The following is a 26,332-nucleotide window of genomic DNA, read 5'->3' on the forward strand; positions in this document are numbered from 1 at the left end:
AATCCAACTCGCACTTTTCTCACATGACATAGTGAAAGCTTTGGATTAAGGCAGTCGGGTAGATGCAATATTTAATGATTTCTGAAAAACATTTTACTCAGTACCACACCTAAGCTTATTGTCAAAAGTACAATCATGTGTTGTTGTTGTTGTTGTTGTGGTCTTCAGTCCTGAGACTGGTTTGATGCAGCTCTCCATGTTACTCTATCCTGTGCAAGCTTCTTCATCTCCCAGTACCTACTGCAACCTACATCCTTCTGAATCTGCTTAGTGTATTGATCTCTTGGTCTCCCTCTACGATTTTTACCCTCCACGCTGCCCTCCAATGCTAAATTTGTGATCCCTTGATGCCTTAAAACATGTCCTACCAACCGATCCCTTCTTCTAGTCAAGTTGTGCCACAGACTTCTCTTCTCCCCAATCCTATTCAATACCTCCTCATTAGTTACGTGATCTACCCACCTTATCTTCAGCATTCTTCTGTAGCACCACATTTCGAAAGCTTCTATTCTCTTCTTGTCCAAACTGGTTATCGTCCATGTTTCACTTCCATACATGGCTACACTCCATACAAATATTTTTAGAAACGACTTCCTGACACTTAAATCTATACTCGATGTTAACAAATTTCTCTTCTTCAGAAACGATTTCCTTGCCATTGCCAGTCTACATTTTATATCCTCTCTACTTCGACCATCATCAGTTATTTTACTCCTTAAATAGCAAAACTCCTTTACTACTTTAAGTGTCTCATTTCCTAATCTAATCCCCTCAGCATCACCCGATTTAATTTGACTACATTCCATTATCCTCGTTTTGCTTTTGTTGATATTCATCTTATATCCTCCTTTCAAGACACTGTCCATTCCGTTCAACTGCTCTTCCAAGTCCTTTGCTGTCTCTGACAGAATTACAATGTCATCGGCGAACCTCAAAGTTTTTACTTCTTAATCATATGTGGTATAAATTGAAATTTGTGACTCAACTGAAGACTTTTTGGTAGGGAGGACACAGCATGTTATGTCGGATGGAGAATAATTGCCAGATTTTAGTAACTTTGGGTGTGCCCCAGGGAAGAGTGTTGGCACACTTCTTTTCATTTTGTATATTATTGATCTTAAACACAATATTAATATAACAACAAAAATAATCAATTTTTGACAATATAATGTAACTGAACAGATAAAAAACATCTATTCACCAAGCAGCAGCAGGAGAACACACACATTAAAAAAAGGTTTTACTTATGCAACCTTTCAGAGCCACCAGTTCTTTCTTCTGGCAGAAGATTTGAAGGGGAAGGAAGAGGGATGAAGGATAAGAACTGGAGAGATTTAGGAAAAGGGGTACAATTAGTAAGTCACCCAAAACCTCAGGTCGGGGGAGACTTACTGGGTGGGATGAGAAGGAAAGACTGACTGCCGGGTGACTGCACCGGATGAGATTTGAAAACCTGAGAGCTTAAACATGGAAGATAGGATAACATGCAAGGCAGATATAACTGCTAAAACATCGTGCAAGAGTTAATAAGAGTAAAAAGCTAAGTGCATTGTGTGTAACAGAGGTCGGAGGGGATGGCAAAAAATAGACAGGTGAGAAAATGAAAGGTGCGGAAAACTAAATTGGAGTGAAGAAAGGAGTAGTTACTGTGAAGAAAAGTTCAGACAGAAGAAATTAATGTAAATTAAGGCCAGGTGGGTCACAAGAACCAAGGATACGTTGTAACGCTAGTTCCCCTGTGCACATAGTTCTGAGATACTGGTGTCTGGGGGAAGAATCCAGATGGTGCGTGTGGTGGAACAGGCACTGAGGTCACAACTGTCGTGTTGTAGAGCGTGCTCTGCAACAGGATACTGGGTGTTGCTGGTGTACACGTTCTGCCTGCACACGCTCATCCTAACAGACAAATGGGTGGTGGTCATGCCGATGCAGAAGGCCAAATGGTGTTTTCATAAGAGCTGGTGTATGACATGTTGTTTCACCTTTGATAGCTTTTTTTTTTCTTTTTTTGGCAGTTACAGGGCTGGTATAGATGGTGGTAGAGGGGTGCATAGGGCAAGTCTTGCACAAGGGATGTTCACAGGGGTAAGGTGGGTGTGATGGGCTAAATCGTAGACAGACCTGATCTCATTTCAGGGCATCATTTTAGGAAGTCGTGGCCTTTTCGAAGTAGCCGATTAATGCATTCGAGACCAGGATAATACTGAATTTCAAGTGGTGTGCTCTGGTGATGTTTTTGGAGGAATCAGCAGTACCAGGATCGAGTGTGATGGCCCGGGAAAACTGCTTTTGATCTAGACTGGTGGGGTAATAACATCCAGTGAAGGCTGAAGTTAGAGTGGTGGAACATTGCTGTATCCAAACAAATACATTTGCCTCTAATGCCAACGCTGTATGGGACGGAACATTTGACATGGAAAGGATAGTAACTGTCAAAATGTAAGTACGGTTGTTTGTTAGTAGGTTTAATGTGGACAGATATGTGCAGCTGACCCTCAGTGAGGATAAGATCAACATCGTGGAAAGTGGCATGTGATTCTGAATAGGAACACGTGAAATTTAACTGGGATGAGGTATTCAGAAATTCCAGGAATTTTAACCTGTCAGCCTCACCACGAGTCCTTACGCGAAAGATGTCATCTTTGTATCTACACCAAACGAGGGTCCCAGGAAAGTCCTCCTCCGAGCGACCCATGAAAAGGTTGGCACAGGTGGGAGCCGTGCTGGTTCCCATGTACATACCCCTAATGCTGTTTGTACCTCTGGACCTCAAACGTGAAGTAAATGTTACCAAATATAAAGTTGATTAAGGTGGGCAGGAAGGACGTCATAGGTTTGGAATCAGGTGGGCACTGACTGAGGAAATGTTCAGCAGGAGACAGAACATGTACTAGGGGGATGTTGGCAACATTTGACAGGCTTCAGACTGACATCCGAGGAATTACGTTACAGTCAAATATTAGAGATGTAATCAATGGTCAGAAAATGAATGCAAGCCTTATCAATGGTGATAAGCAAGGTGTGCTGGGAGTCAGACAGACTAGGATTTCAGACAATCTATGAAATGGTTGGTTTCTTTAATATAGGAGTCTTTTTACTATAGGTTGTTGAGGCTGATCAATGCAGTGCTTTGAAGCCAGCAACATAGGATGGCCAGGATGATTGGGTTTCTGGATCTTACAAAGGAGGTAAAAAGTGGAAGAGCATGGTTTGGATGGGGTAGGAAGTTGTATGGATTGAGATGTTAGTCCTTGTGAGGGGCCTGAGGCTTTAAGGAGGGACAGCAGGTCAGTTTGAATCGCAGGGATGGGATCTTGATGGCAAATGCTGTGTGTAGAGGTGTCAGACAGCTGGCACAGACCTTCACTAACACTCCTGTCGGTCAACTACCACAGCCGTAGACCCTTTGTCTGCTGGGGTGATAATGAAGGGGTTGTCAGCTTTTGGGGAACGTAGAGCCTCGAGTTCTGCAGGGGGCAGATTACGGTCATGTTGTAGGGACCACAGGAACGCTTGGAAGAGACGATTTTGAGGTATAGGCATAGGATGTATTCCGGCAACACACGATACCCTATTGCAAAGCATGCTCTACAAGCTGACAGCCGTGACCTCGGTGCCTGTTCCACCACGAATGCCACCTGGATTCTTCCCCCAGACACCAGTTACCCAGAACTCTGCACATGGAAACTAGCACTACAACATGTCCTCAGTTCTCGCCACCCACCTGGCCTTAATTTATATTACTTCCTTCTGTCTCAGCCTTTCTTTAAAGTAACTACTCCTTTCTTCAATCAGTTTTACTTCTCTACATGTTTCACATTCTGACATGATTATTATTCACCAACCTCCTCCCACCTCTGTTACATACAATGCATTTAGATTTTCATTCTTATTAACCTTTGCATGATGTTTAGCAATAATTACTATCTAGCATATTATCCTGTGTTCCACCTTTAAGGTCTCCATCTTCAAATCTCGTCCAGTGCAATCCCAAACAGTCAGTCTTTCCTTCTCATCCCATCCGGTAAGTCTCCCCCGACCCAGGTTCTGGGCGATTTCCCAACAGTACCCCTTTTCCTAAACCTCTTCCTTCCCCTTCAAGTCTTCTGTCGGAAGAAGCCAAAACCAACCAAAGACAAATATTAAAAGTAACCTGAGAATTTTTTGCAGATGATGCAGTTATCCATAATGATGTATTGTCTGTAGGAAGTTGCACAAATATTCAGTCAGATCTTCATAAGATCTGAAAGTGGTGCACAGAATGGCAACTTGCTTTAAATGTTCAGAAATATAAAACTGTGCACTTCGCAAAAAGAAAGAAAAAAACACGGTATGCTATGACTACGATATTAATGACTCACAGTTGGAATCGTCCAACTCTTACAAATACCTGTGGTGTAATATTTTGTAGGTATATGAACTGGAATGCTCACATAGGCTCAGACATGGATACAGCAGGTGGCAGACTTCAGTTTATTGCTGGGGAAAAGTGCTATGCATCTGCAAAGGAGACTTCTTACAGATCACTTGTGTAACCCATTATCGAACACTGGTACAGTGTGTGGAACTCGTACCAAATAGGACCGACAGGCGATATTGAATGTATACAGAGACGGGCAGCACGAATTCTCTCGTGTTCATCTGGCCCTTGGGAATGTGTTACGGAGATGCTGAAGAAACTGAACTGGCGGACACTTGCAGGTAGGCATAAACTATACTGAGAAAGTCTCCTGACAAAATTTCAACAACTGGCTTTCAATGATAACCCTAAGAATACACTACAACTCTGTACATATTGCTCACATTGGGATCGAGAGGACAAGATTAGATTACTCACAGCATATGCAGAATCATTTAATTTTCATCAATTGTGCTTCCCGCATTCCACATGTGAATGGTAAGGGAAAAAAACATTAGTAACTAGTACAGTGGGATGTACTGTTTGCCATGCACTCCACGGTGGTTTGCAGAGCACAGATGTAGTTGCAAGTCACATTTTGATGGATATCCACAATGTCTGCAAATGTTCACGATCAATAGCTCTTGCAACATCTTTGCTTATTTTCGGCTCTCCTGCTCTCATTTTCAAACACAGCCACTGATCATCCGCATGCATCCATCGCACTGTCTTGGAGTTGTGCACCTTGACCCAAATGTGACTCATTTTCTACACCACACTTCTATCTTTCAGGAATTTAAAACAGTCAAGCAGACACTTCTAACTCACTACTTCAACACAGTATACTTGTACTAACATTCAATGAGTCTCCGATGCCATTTTCCCTAATTTGAAGCAAAAATTCACATTAACACATTTCTACATTTTTCAATGATATAAGTGTGATGGATGCTTGCAGATGATCAGCAGTTGTCTTTAATAATGACAGCAAAACAGTTTAAGATAAGCAAAGACAGTGTAGGCACTACTGTTCAACATGTGCACACATTGCGGATATCCGACAACGCGTGACCACAGTTCTTGGTTTGTAACTCTTGTTTCCTTTACTTTTTGAGACCATCTACCGAACTTTTCAGCTGCACCTTGTATTTCTAAGTTCTTATGATGAAAATTTAAATTGGAAAAAACTGAGCCAGTTGGCTAAGGCTGTGTTTAGCACACTGGGCTCACTTTTGGGACGGCAGTGGTTGAAATCCTAGTTTCACCAGTTTGCCCAAAATGATAAGGCGAACACTGGGAATGGTTTCTTTGAGAAGGACACGGCCAATTTCCTCTGCCGAACTTCCCGAATCCGAGATCACGCTCTGTAACTAATTACCCATTTGTCGATACAGTGCTCCATCCTAATTTTCCTTCATTCCCGCCTCAAACAGAAAAAACAACACAGCAGTCCTGCTGAACACTTAGGTTCAGTTACATCTGCCACAACAGTGACAGCCACCATCAGGGACACAGAATTCAGTATTTCAAAGTATTTTGCATATTCTCATTCAATAACATTCCACCGGATAATATTCTGGGGTAATTCCTTACTTCAGCAAAACATATACCTATAGATTGTTTGCAGATGATGTTGCTGTTTACTGTTTAGTAAAGTCATCACAAAATCAAAACCAATTTACAAAATGATTTAGACAAGCTACCTGTAGGGTGTGAAAAGTGCTAATTGACCCTGAACAATAAGAAGTGTGAAGCACCAATGGAGTACTTAAAAAATATCATTAAATTCTGGTTACACAGTAAATTGTACAAAACTTAAAGGTTGTAGTTGCAATTAATTACAGTAGAGCAGCAATTATCCGAATGTCGGTCCACTCTACGACTGCTTACTGAACTGTTACTCGCGCATGTCGCCCTTCCCCTACCTATATTCTTATTCCCTCCCTCTGATTTACGACGCACTACTAATATGTACGTGATGCAGAAATTAAATTATGTTGGCGGCCCTAAGTAATAGTTGAACAGCACAGACTAACAATGTTATAAGGCTGTGGCAAAAAGCTCTATGTAAGTGTCTTAACTTTGTCTGTCTGCAGCTCAACGTGTCTTCTTTACAATCAAACAATCTATCTTTTCCTACATTGTTGAATCAGTTATATGATTCACAAAAATTTTGAACATATTTCCACACTTTCAAATGGGACACAGACAGTTGAGGTACACAAATTCTATCCCCTGGGTGAAAAGAGGTGGAAACAGGAACTGCAGCCAACCAAGTTCTGTCACTAACATTCCCAAATCCACAATAACATGACAGCCCTGTGAGGATGCAAGCTAAGGTCAGGAAAAATAAGAATATATAGGAATAAAGAACTATTTCACATCCAATCAGTTGTCTTTAATGCAGACAGACATACTGGAAGCCTCATAAAATAATGTATTGGGTACAACATCTGCTAAAACTCCATCCACGCATCTACTCTGAAGTGTAGACTGATGACAGTGTCAGTGAGCAATGGCTGTTAGTCAAGAAGCCGATTCTCTGTAGCCAACATAATGACAACATGACACACTTCTGATTGCAGGAGCCGATACAAGTTTTTAATGTTAAACAATAAGTGAATAAACTGTGTTTCTGGTTAAAGCACCGTCTTTTGTTCACAGCTAATTAGACTATCATCTTCTCCCAAACTGCAATCCATGCAACAGATCAATGTGTCACCACTACTGAGACTTCTTATTACATACAAATGATCATTCTGGGTTCTGGAGCAATGTAGGAACACACGAGGCAATATTAACTATGACTTATCTTAGAGGATGGATTAAAGAAAGGCAAACATACAATTACATTGTTTGTAGATTAACAGAATGGTTTTGACAATGATGGCTGCAATACACTCTTTGAAATCAGGAGGTAGCAGTGATAAAACAGTAGCTATAACAGTCTAAGGACACGAAAGGCTGGCAGTAGTTGAGAAGAGGGTGAAATGGGTTGTTACGTGTTCCTGGAGTTATTCAATATGTACACGGGGTAACCAATAAAGGAAACTGTGGTATCAGTCGGACATACTTCAAAATAGGTGCACCGCCAGTGATGTCGCCACATTTCTGACAGGCAACACCCCGGCACGAGGTCGCTGCCACTAACGTTTCTGCCACTGCCGATGGTACACAAACATCCTCTCTGTGGAACTCCAGCAGTGGGTCTACTTAAGTTCAAACATCCATGTACTTGAGACCATTTTGTGTGTGTGTGTGTGTGTGTGTGTGTGTGTGTGTGTGTGTGTGTGGGCGCGCGCGCGACTTCATAACATCTACAGACTTTCATAGTGGTCAGGGCTCGTCATCTATTGACTAGTCATTGTATTGTAGATCTACTGTCTTGTAAACCTTTGTATCTGTATATATTTCAAGAATCAAATCTAATGTTAGCAACCGATGTTCCACCTACTGTGAACAAAGTTGTGTACTACTTTTACTATTTGACACTAGATGTAGAATAAATGAATACCTAAATTCTGTATCCACAAGTCACATCTGTTCCTTGCTCCTATATCCAATTTTTAAAAAATCACAGAGTGCGCAAAGGAAGTTACAAAAGAAACCACGGAGAAATTTGGAACAGGAATTAAAGTTCAGGAAGAAGAAATAAAACCTCTGACATTTGCCAATCACACTGAAATTCTGTCAGATACAAAACAGGAAATGGGAGATCAACTGTAAAGGAAAGGACACTCTTGAAAAATGTTATAAGGTGAACATCAATAAAAATCAAACAAGAATCGTAGAATGTAGTTGAACTTAATCATGCAATGCTGATAGTATCAAGTTCAGTAATGAGACACAGAAAGGATTAGACAAGTTTTTATTATTCGCACAGCAAAATAATGGATGCGTGAAGAGAGAATGTAAAATGAAGACTGGCAAAAGAGAGAAAAGCATTTCTGAAAAAGAGAAATTTTTTAACACCTCATATCAGTTTAAGCATCAAGAAGTCTTTTCTGAAGGTATTTGGCTGAAGTGTAGTCCCGTATGCATGTGGTAGGTTGACAAACAGTTCACACAAGAGGTGTGTGTGTGTTGGGGCTTACGGGCACTCAACATCGAGGTCATCAGCGCCCTGACACACATTAAAAGGAACGATTGTGGACAGACCTAATAAAACTAAAGCACACACTCAAAGAAAGCAGGAAAAGTAGGATAACGCTACATAAGAAAGTAAAATCTAAGGAAAGGGAAAACATAGCAACAAGAATGCCACAGGAAATCGTCAGTGGCTGGCCACTGACACAAGAGGAGAAGTGAGGTGCTACAGAAGAATGCTGAAGACTGAAAGGAAGTATTGAGGAGTTACTTAACTAAACTGGGGTGGAAAGAACTTTGTGGGACAACTTTACTAAAAGAAGGAATTAGTTGACAGAATGATTCTGATGCATTATGGAATCGTAAATTTCGTAATGGAAGGAAGCACTGGGGGTAAAAATTGTAGAGGCAGACCAAGGCTTGGCTACAGTAAGCAGCTTCAAGTGGACGATGGCTGCAATAGTTAATCAGAGACGAAGAGGCTTTCACAGGATAGAGAAGCATAGAGAGCTGCATCAAACCAGTCTTCAGACTGCAACAACAAGACAATTGCCACCAGCGGAGTGTGAATATATTGGCACAGAATAGTAAGACTTCCGAGAATCCCTAAGAGGCTTTGGCAACATATTTGGTTCCTGTCTTTATGCAGTATTATTAAAGCACACAGTAAATTTAAATACTTCTTACACATTACAATGCATTGCCTCAGCTAGTATCCAGTGGAAGTATGTTAGTTCATGCCATCTAACCTGTGTCAGCTTCCAAATCAGCAGGACAGAATGACCAAAAATATAAAATTTTTCACACAGCCACCCATTTAATTTATCTAGCACTTAATACACATACCATGCATTAATAACACAATTCTACTGCTTTACCCCTTCACAAACTGACTATTTTTTGCTATTGTTTACCGTACTCTATAATAAGAAAACAAGGACATAAATAAATGAGAAGCTATAAATCTTATTGTCTCAGTTGTCACAAATATTTCTGAGACAATGATTACGGCCTGTTACCCGTGTTTAAATTATTGGGAGTGAAACGAAACACTGGCTAATTTCATTTATGAAGCAGATGAATTTATGTACAAGGAATGTCACTGGCTACCCAAATCTGACTAATGATCTTCCTATCATTCATCACACAAATCGTTATCGACAGAAGCGTGGGATGGAAAAGCCGTGGGCAATGTAAGTGCAGTTTTGCCAACTCTTTCCTATTTTTATTTAAATTTCATGTTTATTAACTACTATAAATGTTAATTAACAAATAATGAATCACAAATGTATGTACATTTTAGTCAGTTGCTGCATAACAGATACACATCAGCATCTCCGCTATTCAGTAAGTAGCAATGTATACGTTTCATAATATGATCATTATCAAATTCTAGATTCAATTGTTCAATCAAAATAGATTAACCTGAAACTGAATTCCTTAAAAAGTGATGTAATTTTAGTAATTATATATTGTCAACTTGATGCAATCTTCCTGTAAGAATGGCTTAAATATTGGTGTTCATCTCCCCACCCCCCCAAAAAAGTCGTATGCCTTATACCATGAAAATTTTACTCGTGTTGAAGACTGCTCAAAGATCAATATTCTGTGGAAAACTTACACAATAAAGCACTGTCACTGAGCATCCTAATCTTAGTGCTGGCGGGTCTTGAGACCTCTCGAGTCCGTCCACAGCTCGTGGTATAGTGGCTAGCGTCACTGCCTCTGGATCGTGGGCTACTGGGTACAATTCCAGCCAGGTTGGGGATTTTTTTTGCCCGGGGACTGGGTGCTTGTTTTATCATCATTCGTGACAATGGTTAGATTGGAATGTGTGAAAATTGGGAATTTGTACAAGCACTGATGAGCGTACAGTTGAGCGCCCAACAAACCAATCATCATCATCATCTTTCACAACGTATCACATGACATCTAGGCCAACAGTAACAGCCACAGCAAGATTCTGCTTCTGAAGCCATTAATATGTAATACAATAATATGAAACAGCTTTATAATAATAATAATAATAATAATAATAATAATAATAGAGATACAAACCAAGCTTAATCGTAATGTTCCGTTCAAGTTCATTTTTGAATCTGACAGTCTGCACCCCAGAGATTGCTTTTACCACAGTTGATTTGCCGTGCGCTACATGACCAATGGTTCCTGCAAAAATATGGGGAACAGAACATTATCAAAACTTTGAACACACGAACGAACGAACGAACGAACGAACAAACGAATGACCGCATGCACGCACAAATGCACTTTGGGCTGGAATGGGCGATACAGCAATTATAAATGTACATGCTGCTTAATGTTTGTGAAGTTATAAATTCTGGTACAGACTGACCTTGGAATTAATGACATAAATGTATACAAATTAGATCAAACTTCTGCAACTTAACTGAAAGGGCACCTATATGAAAATAAAGTGTTTAATCTTCAGTGGAGTTAAGCTTTATAAAATGAGAGATACATGGTGTTAAATATAGCTAGGTCAAATTTGGTGTATTTGGTAATTTTAAAGGTTGTAAACACATAATGAACTTTTTGTAGCAAAGTTCATAATTTACTAATTTTACTACAGGAAGATTAACTGCACTGACAAAGGACCATGTTTCAGTGCCTTTTACACACTATTGGCAACTATTCGTTTAAAAAATTGAGCAAAATTTGTTGCAACAATTTTTTTAAGCAAAGCTGGAGAGAAATTGTGCCATGTGGATTGGTTTCTGGTATTATTCTTATCCTGCACAAAAAATATCAGGATGGCTAGTAGCTATATTAGGTCTGTAAAAAGTGAACTTTAGGGTTCTTTTCGCATGTTTAAAATTGCGAAGAAAGTTCCCTTGAGAAAACTGCTCTAGAAATTACATCAAGCAACACACAAAGCTGAAACTTGAGGAGTTCATACAAATGTCAACACAACAGATTGTCCAGCTGCGAATTATCGGTATCTTTCACACTAGATCAGTTGACACACAACTTTTGTTATGGAGTCTGCGAAATATCCAACAAATTCATTTATAAACAGCGGAAAAATGTTGTGTGTGCAGACTATTTTTTTACATTGGGTTTCCGTATTACACAAAATAGCTATGGTTGAAGTCAAGGTCTTAGAAATGTTAAAAAACTACTTATAAAGCTCTCATAACGATTCAAGAGTAACTGTAGCCGTGAATGTTTGAAAACTAAGTTACGAAACTATAATGACAGATGAAAGTATATTTTAAAGCTAATGTATACGTACCGATATTAATTGTAGCCTGTTTACTTATGACTTCAGGTGAGAGGGGTGTCAACTTTGTCAAGTCCTATAAGAAATTATAAACCAATTTGTTAAAAGGAGCGTTACTGCATATCAAAGCAGGTACACAAATTGTGTGGAGTAACACACATGACGAGTGGGGTAACACACTTTACAAATGTAGCAATAAAACTAGAATTAACGTTACTTAACCACTTGACATTCCTACCATTATTTCGGTGACATCGAATAATAGTTAACGAGCAAAAAATTTAGAATTAATGATTCAAAATCTGCCGGTATTATAAATACATATATACAAAATAATAAACTTATTTACTCACGAGTTCTCCGTTAATAACAGCTGGGCTACCCATGTTCTTCAGTATATAAATATTTCGCTACTGCTAAGGTAAATTATAAATATGACTCCTATATCAATGAAAGATATACACAGATCTAATCATAAAATCATATGCAATTAGGTGTAACAATGATACAACCTCTCACAAATTACTATCTACATAGGTTAGAACACGACATGCCACATTCAAAGAACATGTTACCACGTTTTCAGAGTTGATATAACCATTCGACATTATACAAACCAATAAAGCTAAGATCATTTTTGTATAATAGAACATGTTATTTACATATAGCGAATGCAACTGTTACGAGTAAACACAGAATGTTTGAAAATAGTAACCCGCATAATTTACATTACTCAACAAATGGCTGTCTGCATTTTGATGTTGGCACGAGTGTATATCGTGCTTTGAGGTTGGAAATACTTTGACATTACAAGCGTCTGCTAGTTAAGCACTTGCAGCGTTTTTTCTTTTAGTGTTACAAGTTGCAGTTTGCCACTAACAATTTCGTACTGCATTTTTCCAACTGAATTACGGTGTTCATACCTGACATTGGCCCTGTAAAGAAAGTTTTAATATTACACATGCATAAAACTGTTTCTGAAATTTCGGGCGAACTGCCGGATGCCGGTAACTTCCTGCGGCAATATGTGGACGCCGTATCTTCTTGCCATAGCCAAGACCTAGCGTATACTGGTAAAAGGGTGTCTGAAGATGGCTAGAAGACTCTGCTCCGAAGTATCGTGGAAGCTACTTAACGACTTCCGCCAGTTCGTACGATATTTCATGGAACAGTCGGTAGATGTTACATAGTGGAACATCCCCTTGCATTTTTCATAGTTTGTGTGCGACAAATGTGCGTAATATACCTACATAAAAATACTCGTCGGAGACTTGTCCATTCCCTAATCAACGCTTTCGGAACGTGTATTGCAGTTTTAGTTTTTATGACGAAAACGGCGCTGAATATGCCATAGTGCGCTTAAATATGGCGCGAATGTAAACATTAAGGACCCTTTACGGGTCCAGATATTTGCACGGACTTATCTGAACATACATTGTTTTCACAGACAAATCCTTGCATGTGGATGAATCGGTGACGGAAAAACGTGTCGGTGTTAATGTCGGTATTCGGCCTATGCGAAATCTGGCAGCGCTTGAACTAATGCAGCCCAGATGAATCGGCCACATAAGTGCTACATGTATGGCAAGATGTGTTTTCAGAATGATGTGGCTCAACGAAGAAGGTGTTCACACAGCAGAAAATTTCGGATAAGCATAGTAACTTCTGCCAGTTGTCAAGTATCTCATTGATGCTGTAAGTGCTTTTACTGATTTTCCCATTACAATGTCATTTCTCCTTATACACGGTGTAACATACTGTAACAGAACAAAAACTGTCTCGGGAAAGTCATGATGACCTTTTTCTTTAACTGCCAAGGCCTGCTACTCATTGACATTCCGGAACATGGCGTCAAAGTTAAGACACAGCGAAAAGCTCGTCAGCAAGCCTAAATGTTGAAGGGTAACACCATTCTGCTGCGGGAGAATGCCAGGCCACATGCTGCAAAGGCTTCTCCAGAAGTTTCTCTGGGAAGTCCTTACACATCCTCCATACAGTCTCCATATCTCCCCATGCAATTTCCATATTTTTGGAGCCCTGAAGAAAGACATTCGTGGTCATCGGTTTGCTTTGGACAAAGATGTGTACACCTCAGTATAATCTTACCGCTGTAGCTAACCGAAAACTATTTCCATGAAGGCACTGACTGTTTTGTCTCACAGTGGGATAAATGTTATGGGCGACAGCTTTCGAAATACTAAATTAGTTTATATATGGTATTTTTTCCCACCTGTCTCTTTTTCATATGTCTGCATGTTCACAAACTTCCACAGTGGCTTTACAGTCATTATCAGTGTTGTGGAACTATACTTTTGAATCTGAACTCATTTGTTTTTCTGTATGTCTGATTTCGAAGTACTATAAGTTTTTTACTTCCATCATCAATTACTATCAGTCAGTCAGAAACTGCTTGTAATTTCGATTACTGTGGGTGTAGTACACGTTTTCATCAAATTTTCAAGACGTACGCTATCTGATCAAAAGTATGTGGACACCTATTAGTGGACATTAATACACTACTGGCCATTAAAATTGCTACACCAACAAGAAATGCAGATGATAAACGGGTATTCATTGGACAAGTATATTATACTAGAACTGACATGTGATTACATTTTCAAGCAATTTGGACGCATAGATCGTGAGAAATCAGTACCTAGAACAACCACCTCTGGCCGTAATAACGGCCTTGATACGCCTGGGCATTGAGTCAAACAGAGCTCGGATGGCGTGTACAGGTACAGTTGCCCATGCAGCTTCAACACGATATCACAGTTCATCAAGAGTAGTGACTGGCGTATTGTGATGAGCCAGTTGCTCGGCCACCATTGGCCAGACATTTTCAATTGGTGAGAGATCTGGAGAATGTGCTGGCCAGGGCAGCAGTCGAACATTTTCTGTATCCAGGACCTGCATCATGCGGTCGTGCATTATCCTGCTGAAATGTAGTGTTTCGCAGGGATCGAATGAAGGGTAGAGCCACGGGTCGTAACACATCTGAAATGTAACGTCCACGGTTCAAAGTGCAGTCAATGCGAACTAGAGGTGACCGAGGCGTGTAACCGATAGCAGCCCATACTATCACGTTGGGTGATACGCCAGTATGGCGATGATGAATACACGCTTCCAATGTGCGTTCACCGCGATGTCGCCAAGCACGAATGGGACGATCACGATGCTGTAAACAGAACCTGGATTCATCCGAAAAAATGACGTTTTGCCATTCCTGCACCCAGGTTCGTCGTCGAGTACACCATCGCAGGCGCTCCTGTCTGTGATGCAGTGTCAAGGGTAACCGGAACCAGGGTCTCCGAGCTGATAGTCCATGCTGCTGCAAACGTCGTTGAACTGTTCGTGCAGATGGTTTTTGTCTTGCAAACGTCCCCATCTGTTGATTCAGGGATCGAGACGTGGCTGCACGATCTGTTACAGCCATGCGGATAAGATGCCTGTCATTTCGACTGCTAGTGATACGAGGCCGTTGGGATCCAGCACGGCGTTCCATATTACCCTCCTGAACCCACCGATTCCATATTCTGCTAACAGTCATTGGATATCGACCAACGCGAGCAGCAATGTCGCGATACGATAAACCGCAATTGCGATAAGCTACAATCCGACGTTCATCAAAGTCGGAAACGTGATGGTGCGCATTTCTCCTCCTTACACGAGGCATCACAACAACGTTTCACCAGGCAACGCCGGTCAACTGCTGTTTGTGTATGAGAAATCGGTTGGAAACTTTCCTCGTGTCCGCACGTTGTAGGTGTCTCCACCGGCGCCAACTTTGTGTGAATGCTCTGAAAAGCTAATCATCTGCATATCACAGCATCTTCTTCCTGTCGCTTAAATTTCGCGTCTGTAGCACGTCATCTTCGTGGTGTAGCAATTTTAATGGCCAGTAGTGTATGTGGCGTTTTTACCTTCGGCTTTATGACGTAAAGAACTCCGCTGGGGACACCTTCAGTGAGGTGTCTGAATGTCTTTGGAGCAATAGGATCACATTCTGGCCCAGGAGGCAAAACCAGAGAAGGTAGTGATACTGGATGCTGGCATCTGGAGCGAAGTTGATGTTCTATCTCATCCCAAAATGGCTTCCATTGGAGTCAGGTCGGACGATGACTGAAAAATTTGATTTGTGTGTGTTAATGTCTGTACGAGGATGGTCCCATAAGTGACCTCCCAACAGAGAAAACAAAAAAAAAAAATTGGAAAAAAGTATTTATTTTTCAACATAATCTCCTTTCAACTCTATACACTTTTCCCAGCGATGTTCAATAAGTTCGATACCCTTTTTATAATGAGAACAGTGAAACTTTTCAAAACAGCCATTAACTGCCGACATCATGTGATGTGAACAAACAGGGCACAAACCTTACACACAGTTTTTTCGTGTCCTAATTTTCAGATAACATGATATGTACCGCAAATTTGAAATGCCTACCATGTCTGCTAGCTCGCACACTTCCAGTCTACAATCATCCAGTACCGCTTCATGGATTTTCTTCACCATTTCTCGAGTCGTTATCTCATCCGGTCGACCACTGCGATGCTCGTCTTGGCAGCTCGTACGGCCTCGTTTAAACTCAGCTACCCAATATTTTACTAGTGTCAAAGAAGGAGCAGACTCTCTCAAAGTAGAATTGTATCACATAACGATTAACAGTTTTCTCCATTTTCACAGGTTCACTCACAATGTTTACTATTGATGGCTGCCAAACAAATACCAAACAATGTGGCGTCTTGAAACTTGAAACATATGCTTCATAGATGGTATATTTTCTGATCCAGAGATATTTTTCAATAACGACTGCTATCTCTTGGTCAGGCTGGGTACTTATGGGACCATCCTTATACAGGGTGGTCCATTGATAGTGACCGGGCCAAGTATCTCACGAAATAAGCATCAAACGAAAAAAACTACAAAGAACGAAACTCGTCTAGCTTGAAGGGGGAAACCAGATGGCGCAATGGTTGGCCTGCTAGATGGCGCTGCCATAGGTCAAACGAATATCAACTGCGTTTCTTTAAATAGGAACCGCCATTTTTTTTATTACATATTCGTGTAGTATCTAAAGAAATATGAATGTTTTAGTTGGACCACTTTTTTCGCTTTGGGATAGATGGCGCTGTAACAGTCACAAACATGTGGCTCACAATTTTAGACGAACAGTTGGTAACAGGTAGGTTTCTTAAATTAAAATGCAGAACGTAGGTACGTTTGAACATTTTATTTCGGTCGTTCCAATGTGATACATGTACCTTTGTGAACTTATCATTTCTGAGAACGCATGCTGTTACAGCGTGATTACCTGTAAATACCACATTAATGCAATAAATGCTCAAAGTGATGTCCATAATACTCAATGCATTTGGCAATACGTGTAACGACATTCCTCTCAACAGCGAGTAGTTCGCCTTCCGTAATGTTCGTACATGCATTGACAATGCGCTGACGCATGTTGTCAGGCGTTGTCAGTGGATCACAATAGCAAATATCGTTCAACTTTCCCCACAGAAAGAAATCCGGGGACGTCAGATGCGGTGAACGTGCGGGCCACGGTACGGTGCTTCGACGACCAATCCAGCTGCCATGAAATATGCTACTCGATACCGCTTCAACCGCACGCGAGCTATGTGCCGGGAATTCATCATGTTGGAAGTATGTTGGAAGTACATCACCATTCTGTCATGCAGTGAAACATCTTGTAGTAACATCGGTAGAACATTACATAGGAAATCAGCATACATTGCGCCATTTAGATTGCCAACGATAAAATGGGGGCCAATTATCGTTCCTCCCATAATTCTGCACCATACATTAACCCGCCAAGGTCGCTGATGTTCCACTTGTCGCAGCCATCGTGGATTTTCCGTTGCCCAATAGTGCATATTATGCCGGTTACGTTACCACTGTTGGCGAATGGCGCTCCGTCGCTAAACAGAACGCGTGCAAAAACTCTGTCATTGTCCCGTAATTTCTCTTGTGCACAGTGGCAGAACTGTACACGACGTTCAAAGTCGTCGCCATGCAATTCCTAGTGCATAGAAACGTGGTACGGGTGCAATCGATGTTGATGTAGCATTCTCAACACCGACGTTTTTGATATTCCCGATTCTCGCACAATTTGTCTGCTACTGATGTGCGGATTAGCCGCGACAGCAGCGAAAACACCTACTTGGGCATCATCATTTGTTGCAGGTCGTTGATGACGTTTCGCATGTGGCTGAACACTTCCTGTTTCCTTAAATAACGTAAGTATCTGGCGAACGGTCCGGACACTTGGATGATATCGACCAGGATACGGAGCAGCATACATAGCACACGCCCGTTGGTCATTTTGATCACAATAGCCATACATCAACACGATATCGACCTCTTCCGCAGTTGGTAAACGGTTCATTTTAACGCGGGTAATGTATCACGAGCAAATACCATCCGCACTGGCAGAATGTTACGTGATACCACGTACGTACACGTTTGTGACTATTACAGCGCCATTTATCACAAAGCGATAAAAGTGGTCCAACTAAAACATTCATATTTCTTTAGGTACTACACGAATATGTAATAAAAAACGGGGGTTCCTATTTAAAGAAACGCAGTTGATATTCGTTTGACCTATGGCAGCGCCATCTAGCGGGACAACCATAGCGCCATCTCGTTTCCCCCTTCAAGCAAGACAAGATTCGTTCTTTGTAGTTTTCTCGTTTGACTCTTATTTCGTGAGATATTTGGCCCAGTCACTATCAATGGACCACCCTGTATATTGACTCGGGGCAGCCCAGTCCATTTCAGGAGCGTCTACAAACCAGTGCTTCACAGACTCTGCTTTATGGCAGGGTGCATTGTCATGCTCATACAATCATCGTCTCTGAATTGTTACTCTACTGTATGCAGTACACGATGATGTAAAATCTGTTCATATCCTTCAACAATTATCCTTTTCTTAAGCACAGTATGGGGACCAGACCCTAACCCTGAAAAACGCACTGTACTGTAACACCACCTTCTCCGTACTTCACTGCTGACATTACACGTGATGGCAGGTAGCATTCTCCTTGCATTTGCCAGACCCAAATGTTTCCATCGGATTGTCTCAGGGAGTAGAATGGTTCATCAATCCAAATCACTCATTTCCAGTCAGCCACTGTCATGTGGCGTCACTCTTTAGACCACCTCGAATGTTGCTTAGCACTGATTACAGAGACGTGTAGCTTTTGAGAGGATGCTCAACCCGTGCACCACATTCTTTATAACTCCCTACGCACAGTCATTGTGCTAGTGGAACGCTGGTAGCACTTCGAAACTCGAGAGTGATTCCATCCACCGATTTCATATGATTTCTTACAACAAGCCTTCCCAACAGTAGATCTGGGCAGCTTCAGAAGGTCTGAAATGCCCCTGATAGATTTATTACTCAGATGACATGAACACAGCACAGAGGTAGGCTGACATGCAGTGACCAGTCCACATTCAAAGCCATTGAGCTCTCCTGAGCGATCCACTCTGCTGTTACAACTTCTCCACTGACACAATACTCCCCAACTCCTTTTATACTGTCGGGTCTGCCCCTTGCGACATCTGGTGCTCAGTTCCGAATTACATATTAGTGTCCATATGCTTTTGATCAGATAGTGTATATTGGATCCAAAACTTAAGATTCCATTTTTGACATGTTACTTACACTGAGGTGACAGAAGTCACGGGATAGTGATACGCACATACACAGATGGCTGTGGCATCGCGTACACAAGGTGTAAATGGGCAGTGCATTGGTGGAGCTGTCATCTGCACTTAAGGGATTCGTGTGGAAAGGTTCCCGACAAGATCACGGCTGCACGCTGAGAATTAACAAAATTTGAACACGCAATAGTAGTTGGAACTAGACGCATGGGATATTCCACTTCAGAAATCGTTAGGAAACTCAATATTGTGAGATCCACAGTATCAAAACTGTGCCGAGAATGCCACATTTGAGGGCCACCGCGTTGTCCGTGGTGGGAGGTATCTCACCGTGATCAATGCAGTGGCCTACGGCCTTCACTTAACGACTGAGAGCAGCAGCGTTTACGTAAAGTTGTCAGCAGTAACAGAGAAGCAACACTGCACGGGATAACCACAGAAATCAATGTTGGGTATACGATAAACTGGTAACCGTGGTCTAGGGGTAGCGTCTTTGATTCTTAATCAAAACGTCTTCGGTCCCGGGTTCGATCCCCGCCACTGCCTAAATTTTGATAAATAATCAGCATTGGCGGCCGAAGAGTTCCGGCATAAGAAGTCAGCCTCATTCTGCCAACGGCCTTGTCAAAGAGGGCGGAGGAGCGGGTAGAGGTTCAGGGCACTCTCTTGTCCTAGGGGTGGGAAATTGCCCCTAAAGGCGGAAGAATCAGCAATGATCAACGACATGAGGATGCAGAAGGCAATGGAAACCACTGCATTAAAGACACGTAACGTGTATCCACACGACATGTGGCCTGTATTTGAAGAAGTGTCATGATGATCTCTCCATTGGCAAAAGATTCCGGAATAGTCCCCCATTCGGATCTCCGGGAGGGGACTGCCAAGGGGGAGGTTACCGTGAGAAAAAGATTCAATAATCAACGAAAGGATAACGTTCTACGAGTCGGGGCGTGGAATGTCAGAAGCTTGATCGTGGTAGGGAAACTAGAAAATCTGTAAAGGGAAATGCAAAGCCTGAATCTAGATATAGTAGGGGTCAGTGAAGTGAAGTGGAAGGAAGACAAGGATTTCTGGTCAGATGAGTATCGGGTAATATCAACAGCAGCAGAAAATGGTATAACAGGTGTAGGATTTGTTATGAATAGGAAGGTAGGACAGAGGGTGTGTTACTGTGAACAGTTCAGTGACCGGGTTGTTCTAATCAGAATCGACAGCAGACCAACGCCGACAATGATAGTTCAGGTATACATGCCGACGTCGCAAGCTGAAGATGAACAGATAGAGAAAGTGTATGAGGATATTGAAAGGGTAATGCAGTATGTAAAGGGGGACGAAAATCTAATAGTCATGGGCGACTGGAATGCAGTTGTAGGGGTAGGAGTAGAAGAAAAGGTTACAGGAGAATATGGTCTTGGGACAAGGAATGAAAGAGGAGAAAGACTAATTGAGTTCTGTAACAAGTTTCAGCTAATAATAGCGAATACCCTGTTCAAGAATCACAAGAGGAGGAGGTATACTTGGAAAAGGCCGGGAGATACGGGAAGATTTCAATTAGATTACGTCATGGTCAGACAGAGATTCCGATAGTGACTGGATTGTAAGGCGTACCCAGGAGCAGATATAGACTCAGATCACAATATAGTAGTGATGAAGAGTAGGCTGAAGTTCAAGACATTAGTCAGAAAGAATCAATACGCAAAGGAGTGGGATACGGAAGTACTAAGGAATGACGAGATACGTTTGAAGTTCTCTAACGCTATAGATACAGCAATAAGGAATAGCGCAGTAGGCAGTACAGTTGAAGAGGAATGGACATCTCTAAAAAGGGCCATCACAGAATTGGGAAGGAAAACACAGGTACAAAGAAGGTAGCTGCGAAGAAACCATGGGTAACAGAAGAAATACTTCAGTTGATTGATGAAAGGAGGAAGTACAAGCATGTTCCGGGAAAATCAGGAATACAGAAATACAAGTCGCTGAGGAATGAAATAAATACGAAGTGCAGGGAAGCTAAGACGAAATGGCTGCAGGAAAAATGTGAAGACATCGAAAAACATATGATTGTCGGAAGGACAGACTGAGCATACAGGAAAGTCAAAACAACCTTTGGTGACATTAAAAGCAACGGTGGTAACATTAAGAGTGCAACGGGAATTCCACTGTTAAATGCAGTGGAGAGAGCAGATAGGTGGAAAGAATACATTGAAAGCCTCTATGAGGGTGAAGATTTGTCTGATGTGATAGAAGAAGAAACAGGAGTCGATTTAGAAGAGATAGGGGATCCAGTATTAGAATCGGAATTTAAAAGAGCTTTGGAGGACTTACGATCAAATAAGGAGAAGGGATAGATAACATTCCATCAGAATTTCTAAAATCGTTGGGGGAAGTGGCAACAAAACGACTATTCACGTTGGTGTGTAGAATATATGAGTCTGGCGACATACCATCTGACTTCCGGAAAAGCATCATCCACACAATTCCGAAGACGGCAAGAGCTGACAAGTGCGAGAATTATCGCACAATCAGCTTAACAGCTCACGCATCGAAGCTGCTTACAAGAATAATATACAGAAGAATGGAAAAGAAAATTGAGAATGCGCTAGGTGACGATCAGTTTGGCTTTAGGAAAAGTAAAGGAACGAGAGAGGCAATTCTGACGTCACGGCTAATAATGGAAGCAAGGCTAAAGAAAAATCAAGACACGTTCATAGGATTTGTCGACCTGGAAAAAGCGTTCGACAATATAAAATGGTGCAAGCTGTTCGAGATTCTGAAAAAAGTAGGGGTAAGCTATAGGGAGAGACGGGTCATATACAATATGTACAACAACCAAGAGGGAATAATAAGAGTGGACGATCAAGAACGAAGTGCTCGTATTAAGAAGGGTGTAAGACAAGGCTGTAGCCTTTCACCCCTACTCTTCAATCTGTACATCGAGGAAGCAATGATGGAAATGAAATAAAGGTTCAGGAGTGGAATTAAAATAGAAGGTGAAAGGATATCAATGATACGATTCGCTGATGACATTGCTATCCTGAGTGAAAGTGAAGAAGAATTAAATGATCTGCTGAACGGAATGAACAGTCTAATGAGTACACAGTACGGTTTGAGAGTAAATCGGAGAAAGACGAAGGTAATGAGAAGTAGTAGAAATGAGAACAGCGAGAAACTTAACATCAGGATTGATGGTCACGAAGTCAATGAAGTTAAGGAATTCTGCTACCTAGGCAGTAAAATAAGCAATGACGGACGGAGCAAGGAGGACATCAAAAGCAGACTCGCTGTGGCAAAAAAAGGCATTTCTGGCCAAGAGAAGTCTACTAATATCAAATACCGGCCTTAATTTGAGGAAGAAATTTCTGAGGATGTACGTCTGGAGTACAGCATTGTACGGTAGTGAAACATGGACTGTGGGAAAACCGGAACAGAAGAGAATCGAAGCATTTGAGATGTGGTGCTATAGACGAATGTTGAAAATTAGGTGGACTGATAAGGTAAGGAATGAGGAGGTTCTACGCAGAATCGGAGAGGTAAGGAATATGTGGAAAACACTGATAAGGAGAAGGGACAGGATGATAGGACATCTGCTAAGACACGAGGGAATGACTTCCATGGTACTAGAGGGAGCTGTAGAGGGCAAAAACTGTAGAGGAAGACAGAGATTGGAATACGTCAAGCAAATAATTGAGGACGTAGGTTGCAAGTGCTACTGTGAGATGAAGAGGTTAGCACAGGAAAGGGAATCGTGGCGGGCCGCGTCAAACCAGTCAGTAGACTGATGGCCAAAAAAAAAAAAAAAAAAAAAAAAAAATGCGACAAACGTATCCGTTAGGACAGTGTGGCGAAATTTGATGTTAATGGGCTGTGGCAACTGATGACTGAGATCAGTGCTTTTGCTAACAGCACGACATCGCCTGCAGTGCCTCTCCAGGGCTCGTGACAATGTGAGTAGGAGCCTAGACGACTGGAAACCTGTGGCCTGGTCACATGAGTACCGATTTCAGTTGGTGAGAGCTGACTGTAGGGTTGGAGTGTGGTGCAGACCCCACGAAGCCACGGACCCGGGCAGTATACCAGCTGGTAGTGGCTCCATAATGACGTGGGCTGTGTTTACGTGGAATGGAGCGGGTCCTGGTCCAACTGAACCCATTATTAAGTGGAAGTGGTTATGTCCGGCTAGTTAGAGACCATTTGCAGCCATTCGTGGACTCGATCTTCCCAAAAAAAGACGAAATTTTTACAGCTGACAATGTGCTGCGCCACCGGGCCACAATTGTTTCCCATAGGTTTGAAAACATTCTGGACAATTCGAGGGAAAGGTTTAGCCCCACGAATCGTCCGACACGAATGCCATTGGACATTTTTATAGGACGTAAACATATAGTCGGTGCGGCTCGAAACAGAAGACATTCTCGGATGAAGGCCACGTTTTTCCACCGACAATGGAACAGTCAGATATGTCACGAAGAAGCCTGTTGTAATGCTTTGGCATTCGTAATTAACACCACCCGGAATACACAAAGTAATAGATCCCTTTAGAACAAGGACCGAAAACCGTCCCTGTGAGAAAAAAAGGTTTGAACGAGGTTGGTTATTTGTTCACAGCACAGTATACTTTAGCTGTGTCAGGAAAGATAATTCCTTATGTTTTCTTATGTATGCACGAACCACCTGGGAAATTTGATCGGGATATTCAAAACAGAGTTGACGAGCGGTCTCATAAATTAAAAGACGCAATTGTGATCTGCACGAAATCAGGCAACTTCACGAACATGCTAAACAAAGAGTTTTTATAATCTGTTTTTCTTCCAAAACGCAAGACAAGAAAAATTTGTTACGTTATTGACTTGTGGTGCGGGCAGACCGATCAGACACTATGCTATAAAATATTTGAAATTGAAAGCAAAGTGTGCGCCTGCATTGTGAAAATTATGCGATCCAAGTGTGCTCTGCTTTGCCATCTCTGTGATCTTTAATTTTGCAGGCAGGGTAAAACTTTCACGTAAAAAAAATTCAAAATGGTCCCGAATTACTACTGACTAATAGGTAAATGGCTTCGAGGGAAAATTATATAAAAATTTATTGTTTCATTCTGCATCAATTTAGTACACCTGCTTTCACAGCACTGATCAATTACGCGTGGTTTCCATTGAAGTTGATCTAACACCGATCAGTCATTTTGAATTGAAACGAACGGTGTTTTCCTGTATCGCTTCTGAAAAATGTTTGTGCCTGCAACACAGTAGCTGCCGTTAAATGTGCGTAGGACTCTTCGAAATTGTATTGCGCTTGCTTCCGCGACAAATACCATTCGGAATCCTGTTCTAGCACAGCAAGCGATAGTGATTAAGACGATTCTGTAATCTACATTGACAGAAAAAAATCCCAACACCAAAAAATAATTAATGTAGAGCAATGGAAGTTCGTGAATGCATTTGTCTAGGTAACGTATTTAAGAGATTTAACATTGCAAGGCCGCAGGTTAATGTAAGCGTGAGATAAGCCACTCTATCTATCGCTTGTGCCTTGTCCCGCCGTTACGCAGGGTCGGCCATGGTAAATCGGATTTGGCATGTTAATTTGAAGGGGTGGCTGGCCACATGAGTCCCGAGGTCAGTTAGTAAGGGCTGATGGTAGGGTTGAAGTGTGGCGCTGACCACACGTAGCCCGGGACACAAGTTGTCAACAAGGCACTGTGCAACATGGTGGTGGAAGTGTTCTGCTTTACTTGACGTGTTTGTCAACTCTGGCCTGTATTTCACATGTGTGAGAGACACTTTGAATTGTGACGGGTTTGGCAATGTATTAAAAATTTAGAATAGATATAGGAATCGAGCGCAGGCCCTCGACTCCTCGGCCAATGTCAGAGTCGCACGATCGAGGTCGCTTGCCTTGGAGGTCCCTGTAGACGATCCAACAATTCGTCAAACTTCATGTGTTTGCCAAATTAATTGGCAGTGTTCTGCTTTATTTGACGTGTTTGTCAACTCTGGCCCGTATTTCACATATATGAGAGAAAGTTTGATTTGCGACGGGGTTGGCAAATAAGTCTGACTATGTATGGTTGCATTTGTCAAAAAAAAAAAAAAAGCTAGTTACTTGCCAGACTTTGGGATGACAAACCGTACGAATGTTGATGTTTCACCGCACATTTTAACCTGAAAAGGTTTTTTTTCTGTTTCTACTTTTCTCTTTATACCTAATATCAAAGGATTATGTGGACACAGGTGTTGCGTGTTTTCTATCAAAATACTGTACTGTGCAGGAAGACATAAATAGAAAGAAACAATAGTCTTTGCACGATGTACAACTGGAATGGCAATATAATAGCTATTATTTTAATACTTCATTTATTGCTTCACATGTTTCCATAATAATGTCGATCATTGTCTGAAATCTGTGATAGTTGTCAGACATTTCAAAGTTGTAGATAACTGTTGAGATACTGGAATAGAATTTCGCATAACTGTGTCTTTTTTATGAATGTGGGTGCGAAGTACAGGATGTCTCAATACGTACACTACAACTTCAATGTGGTACAGCACCCAAACTAATTAAGACATTCACACCTTTGGCTTATGAGACACATAAACTCACAAAGTTTTGTTTGCGTGTGTTCCAGGATGTCGTGGGTGAAGCTTAATGACAACGGTTCGACAAAAGGCTCGGTACGGTGTGTGGAGTCGTTTATTCAGACCAGATAGGACACACAGGTTCAAAAGAACATCGAAAATGATATAGGAATCAATACCCTTGCGGACGTCGAAACCCAGGTGGTTCAGGAATTTTATGCAGATGGGAAGTGCTGAGGTAAAGCATCATATCGGACGACACGGACCAAGTGAACAGATATGGTTGGCTTTTAAAAGTTCACCTTAGGAGTCCGTTCTGAGGGTGCACTGAACTCTCATTCGGG

The 26,332-nt window shown here is 41.6% G+C and overlaps 1 protein-coding gene across 1 annotated transcript in view; it reads right to left on the reverse strand.

Annotated features, from left to right (window-relative positions):
• Positions 1–12,299, reverse strand: part of LOC126213030 (eukaryotic translation initiation factor 2 subunit 3) — an 87,584-nt gene extending 75,285 nt beyond the window's left edge. Inside the window, exons 1-3 of the mRNA XM_049940600.1 lie at positions 12,083–12,299; positions 11,742–11,805; positions 10,544–10,654 (exon numbers count right to left, since the gene is read on the reverse strand). Coding sequence (XP_049796557.1) covers positions 10,544–10,654; positions 11,742–11,805; positions 12,083–12,115 — 208 coding nt within the window. The 5' untranslated portion in view covers positions 12,116–12,299. The remainder of the gene's footprint in view (positions 1–10,543; positions 10,655–11,741; positions 11,806–12,082) is intronic.
• Between the last annotated feature and the right edge of the window lie 14,033 nt (positions 12,300–26,332).

The sequence above is a fragment of the Schistocerca nitens genome, chromosome 11 (assembly GCF_023898315.1).
Source record: "Schistocerca nitens isolate TAMUIC-IGC-003100 chromosome 11, iqSchNite1.1, whole genome shotgun sequence".
Taxonomy (NCBI): Eukaryota; Metazoa; Arthropoda; class Insecta; order Orthoptera; family Acrididae; genus Schistocerca; species Schistocerca nitens.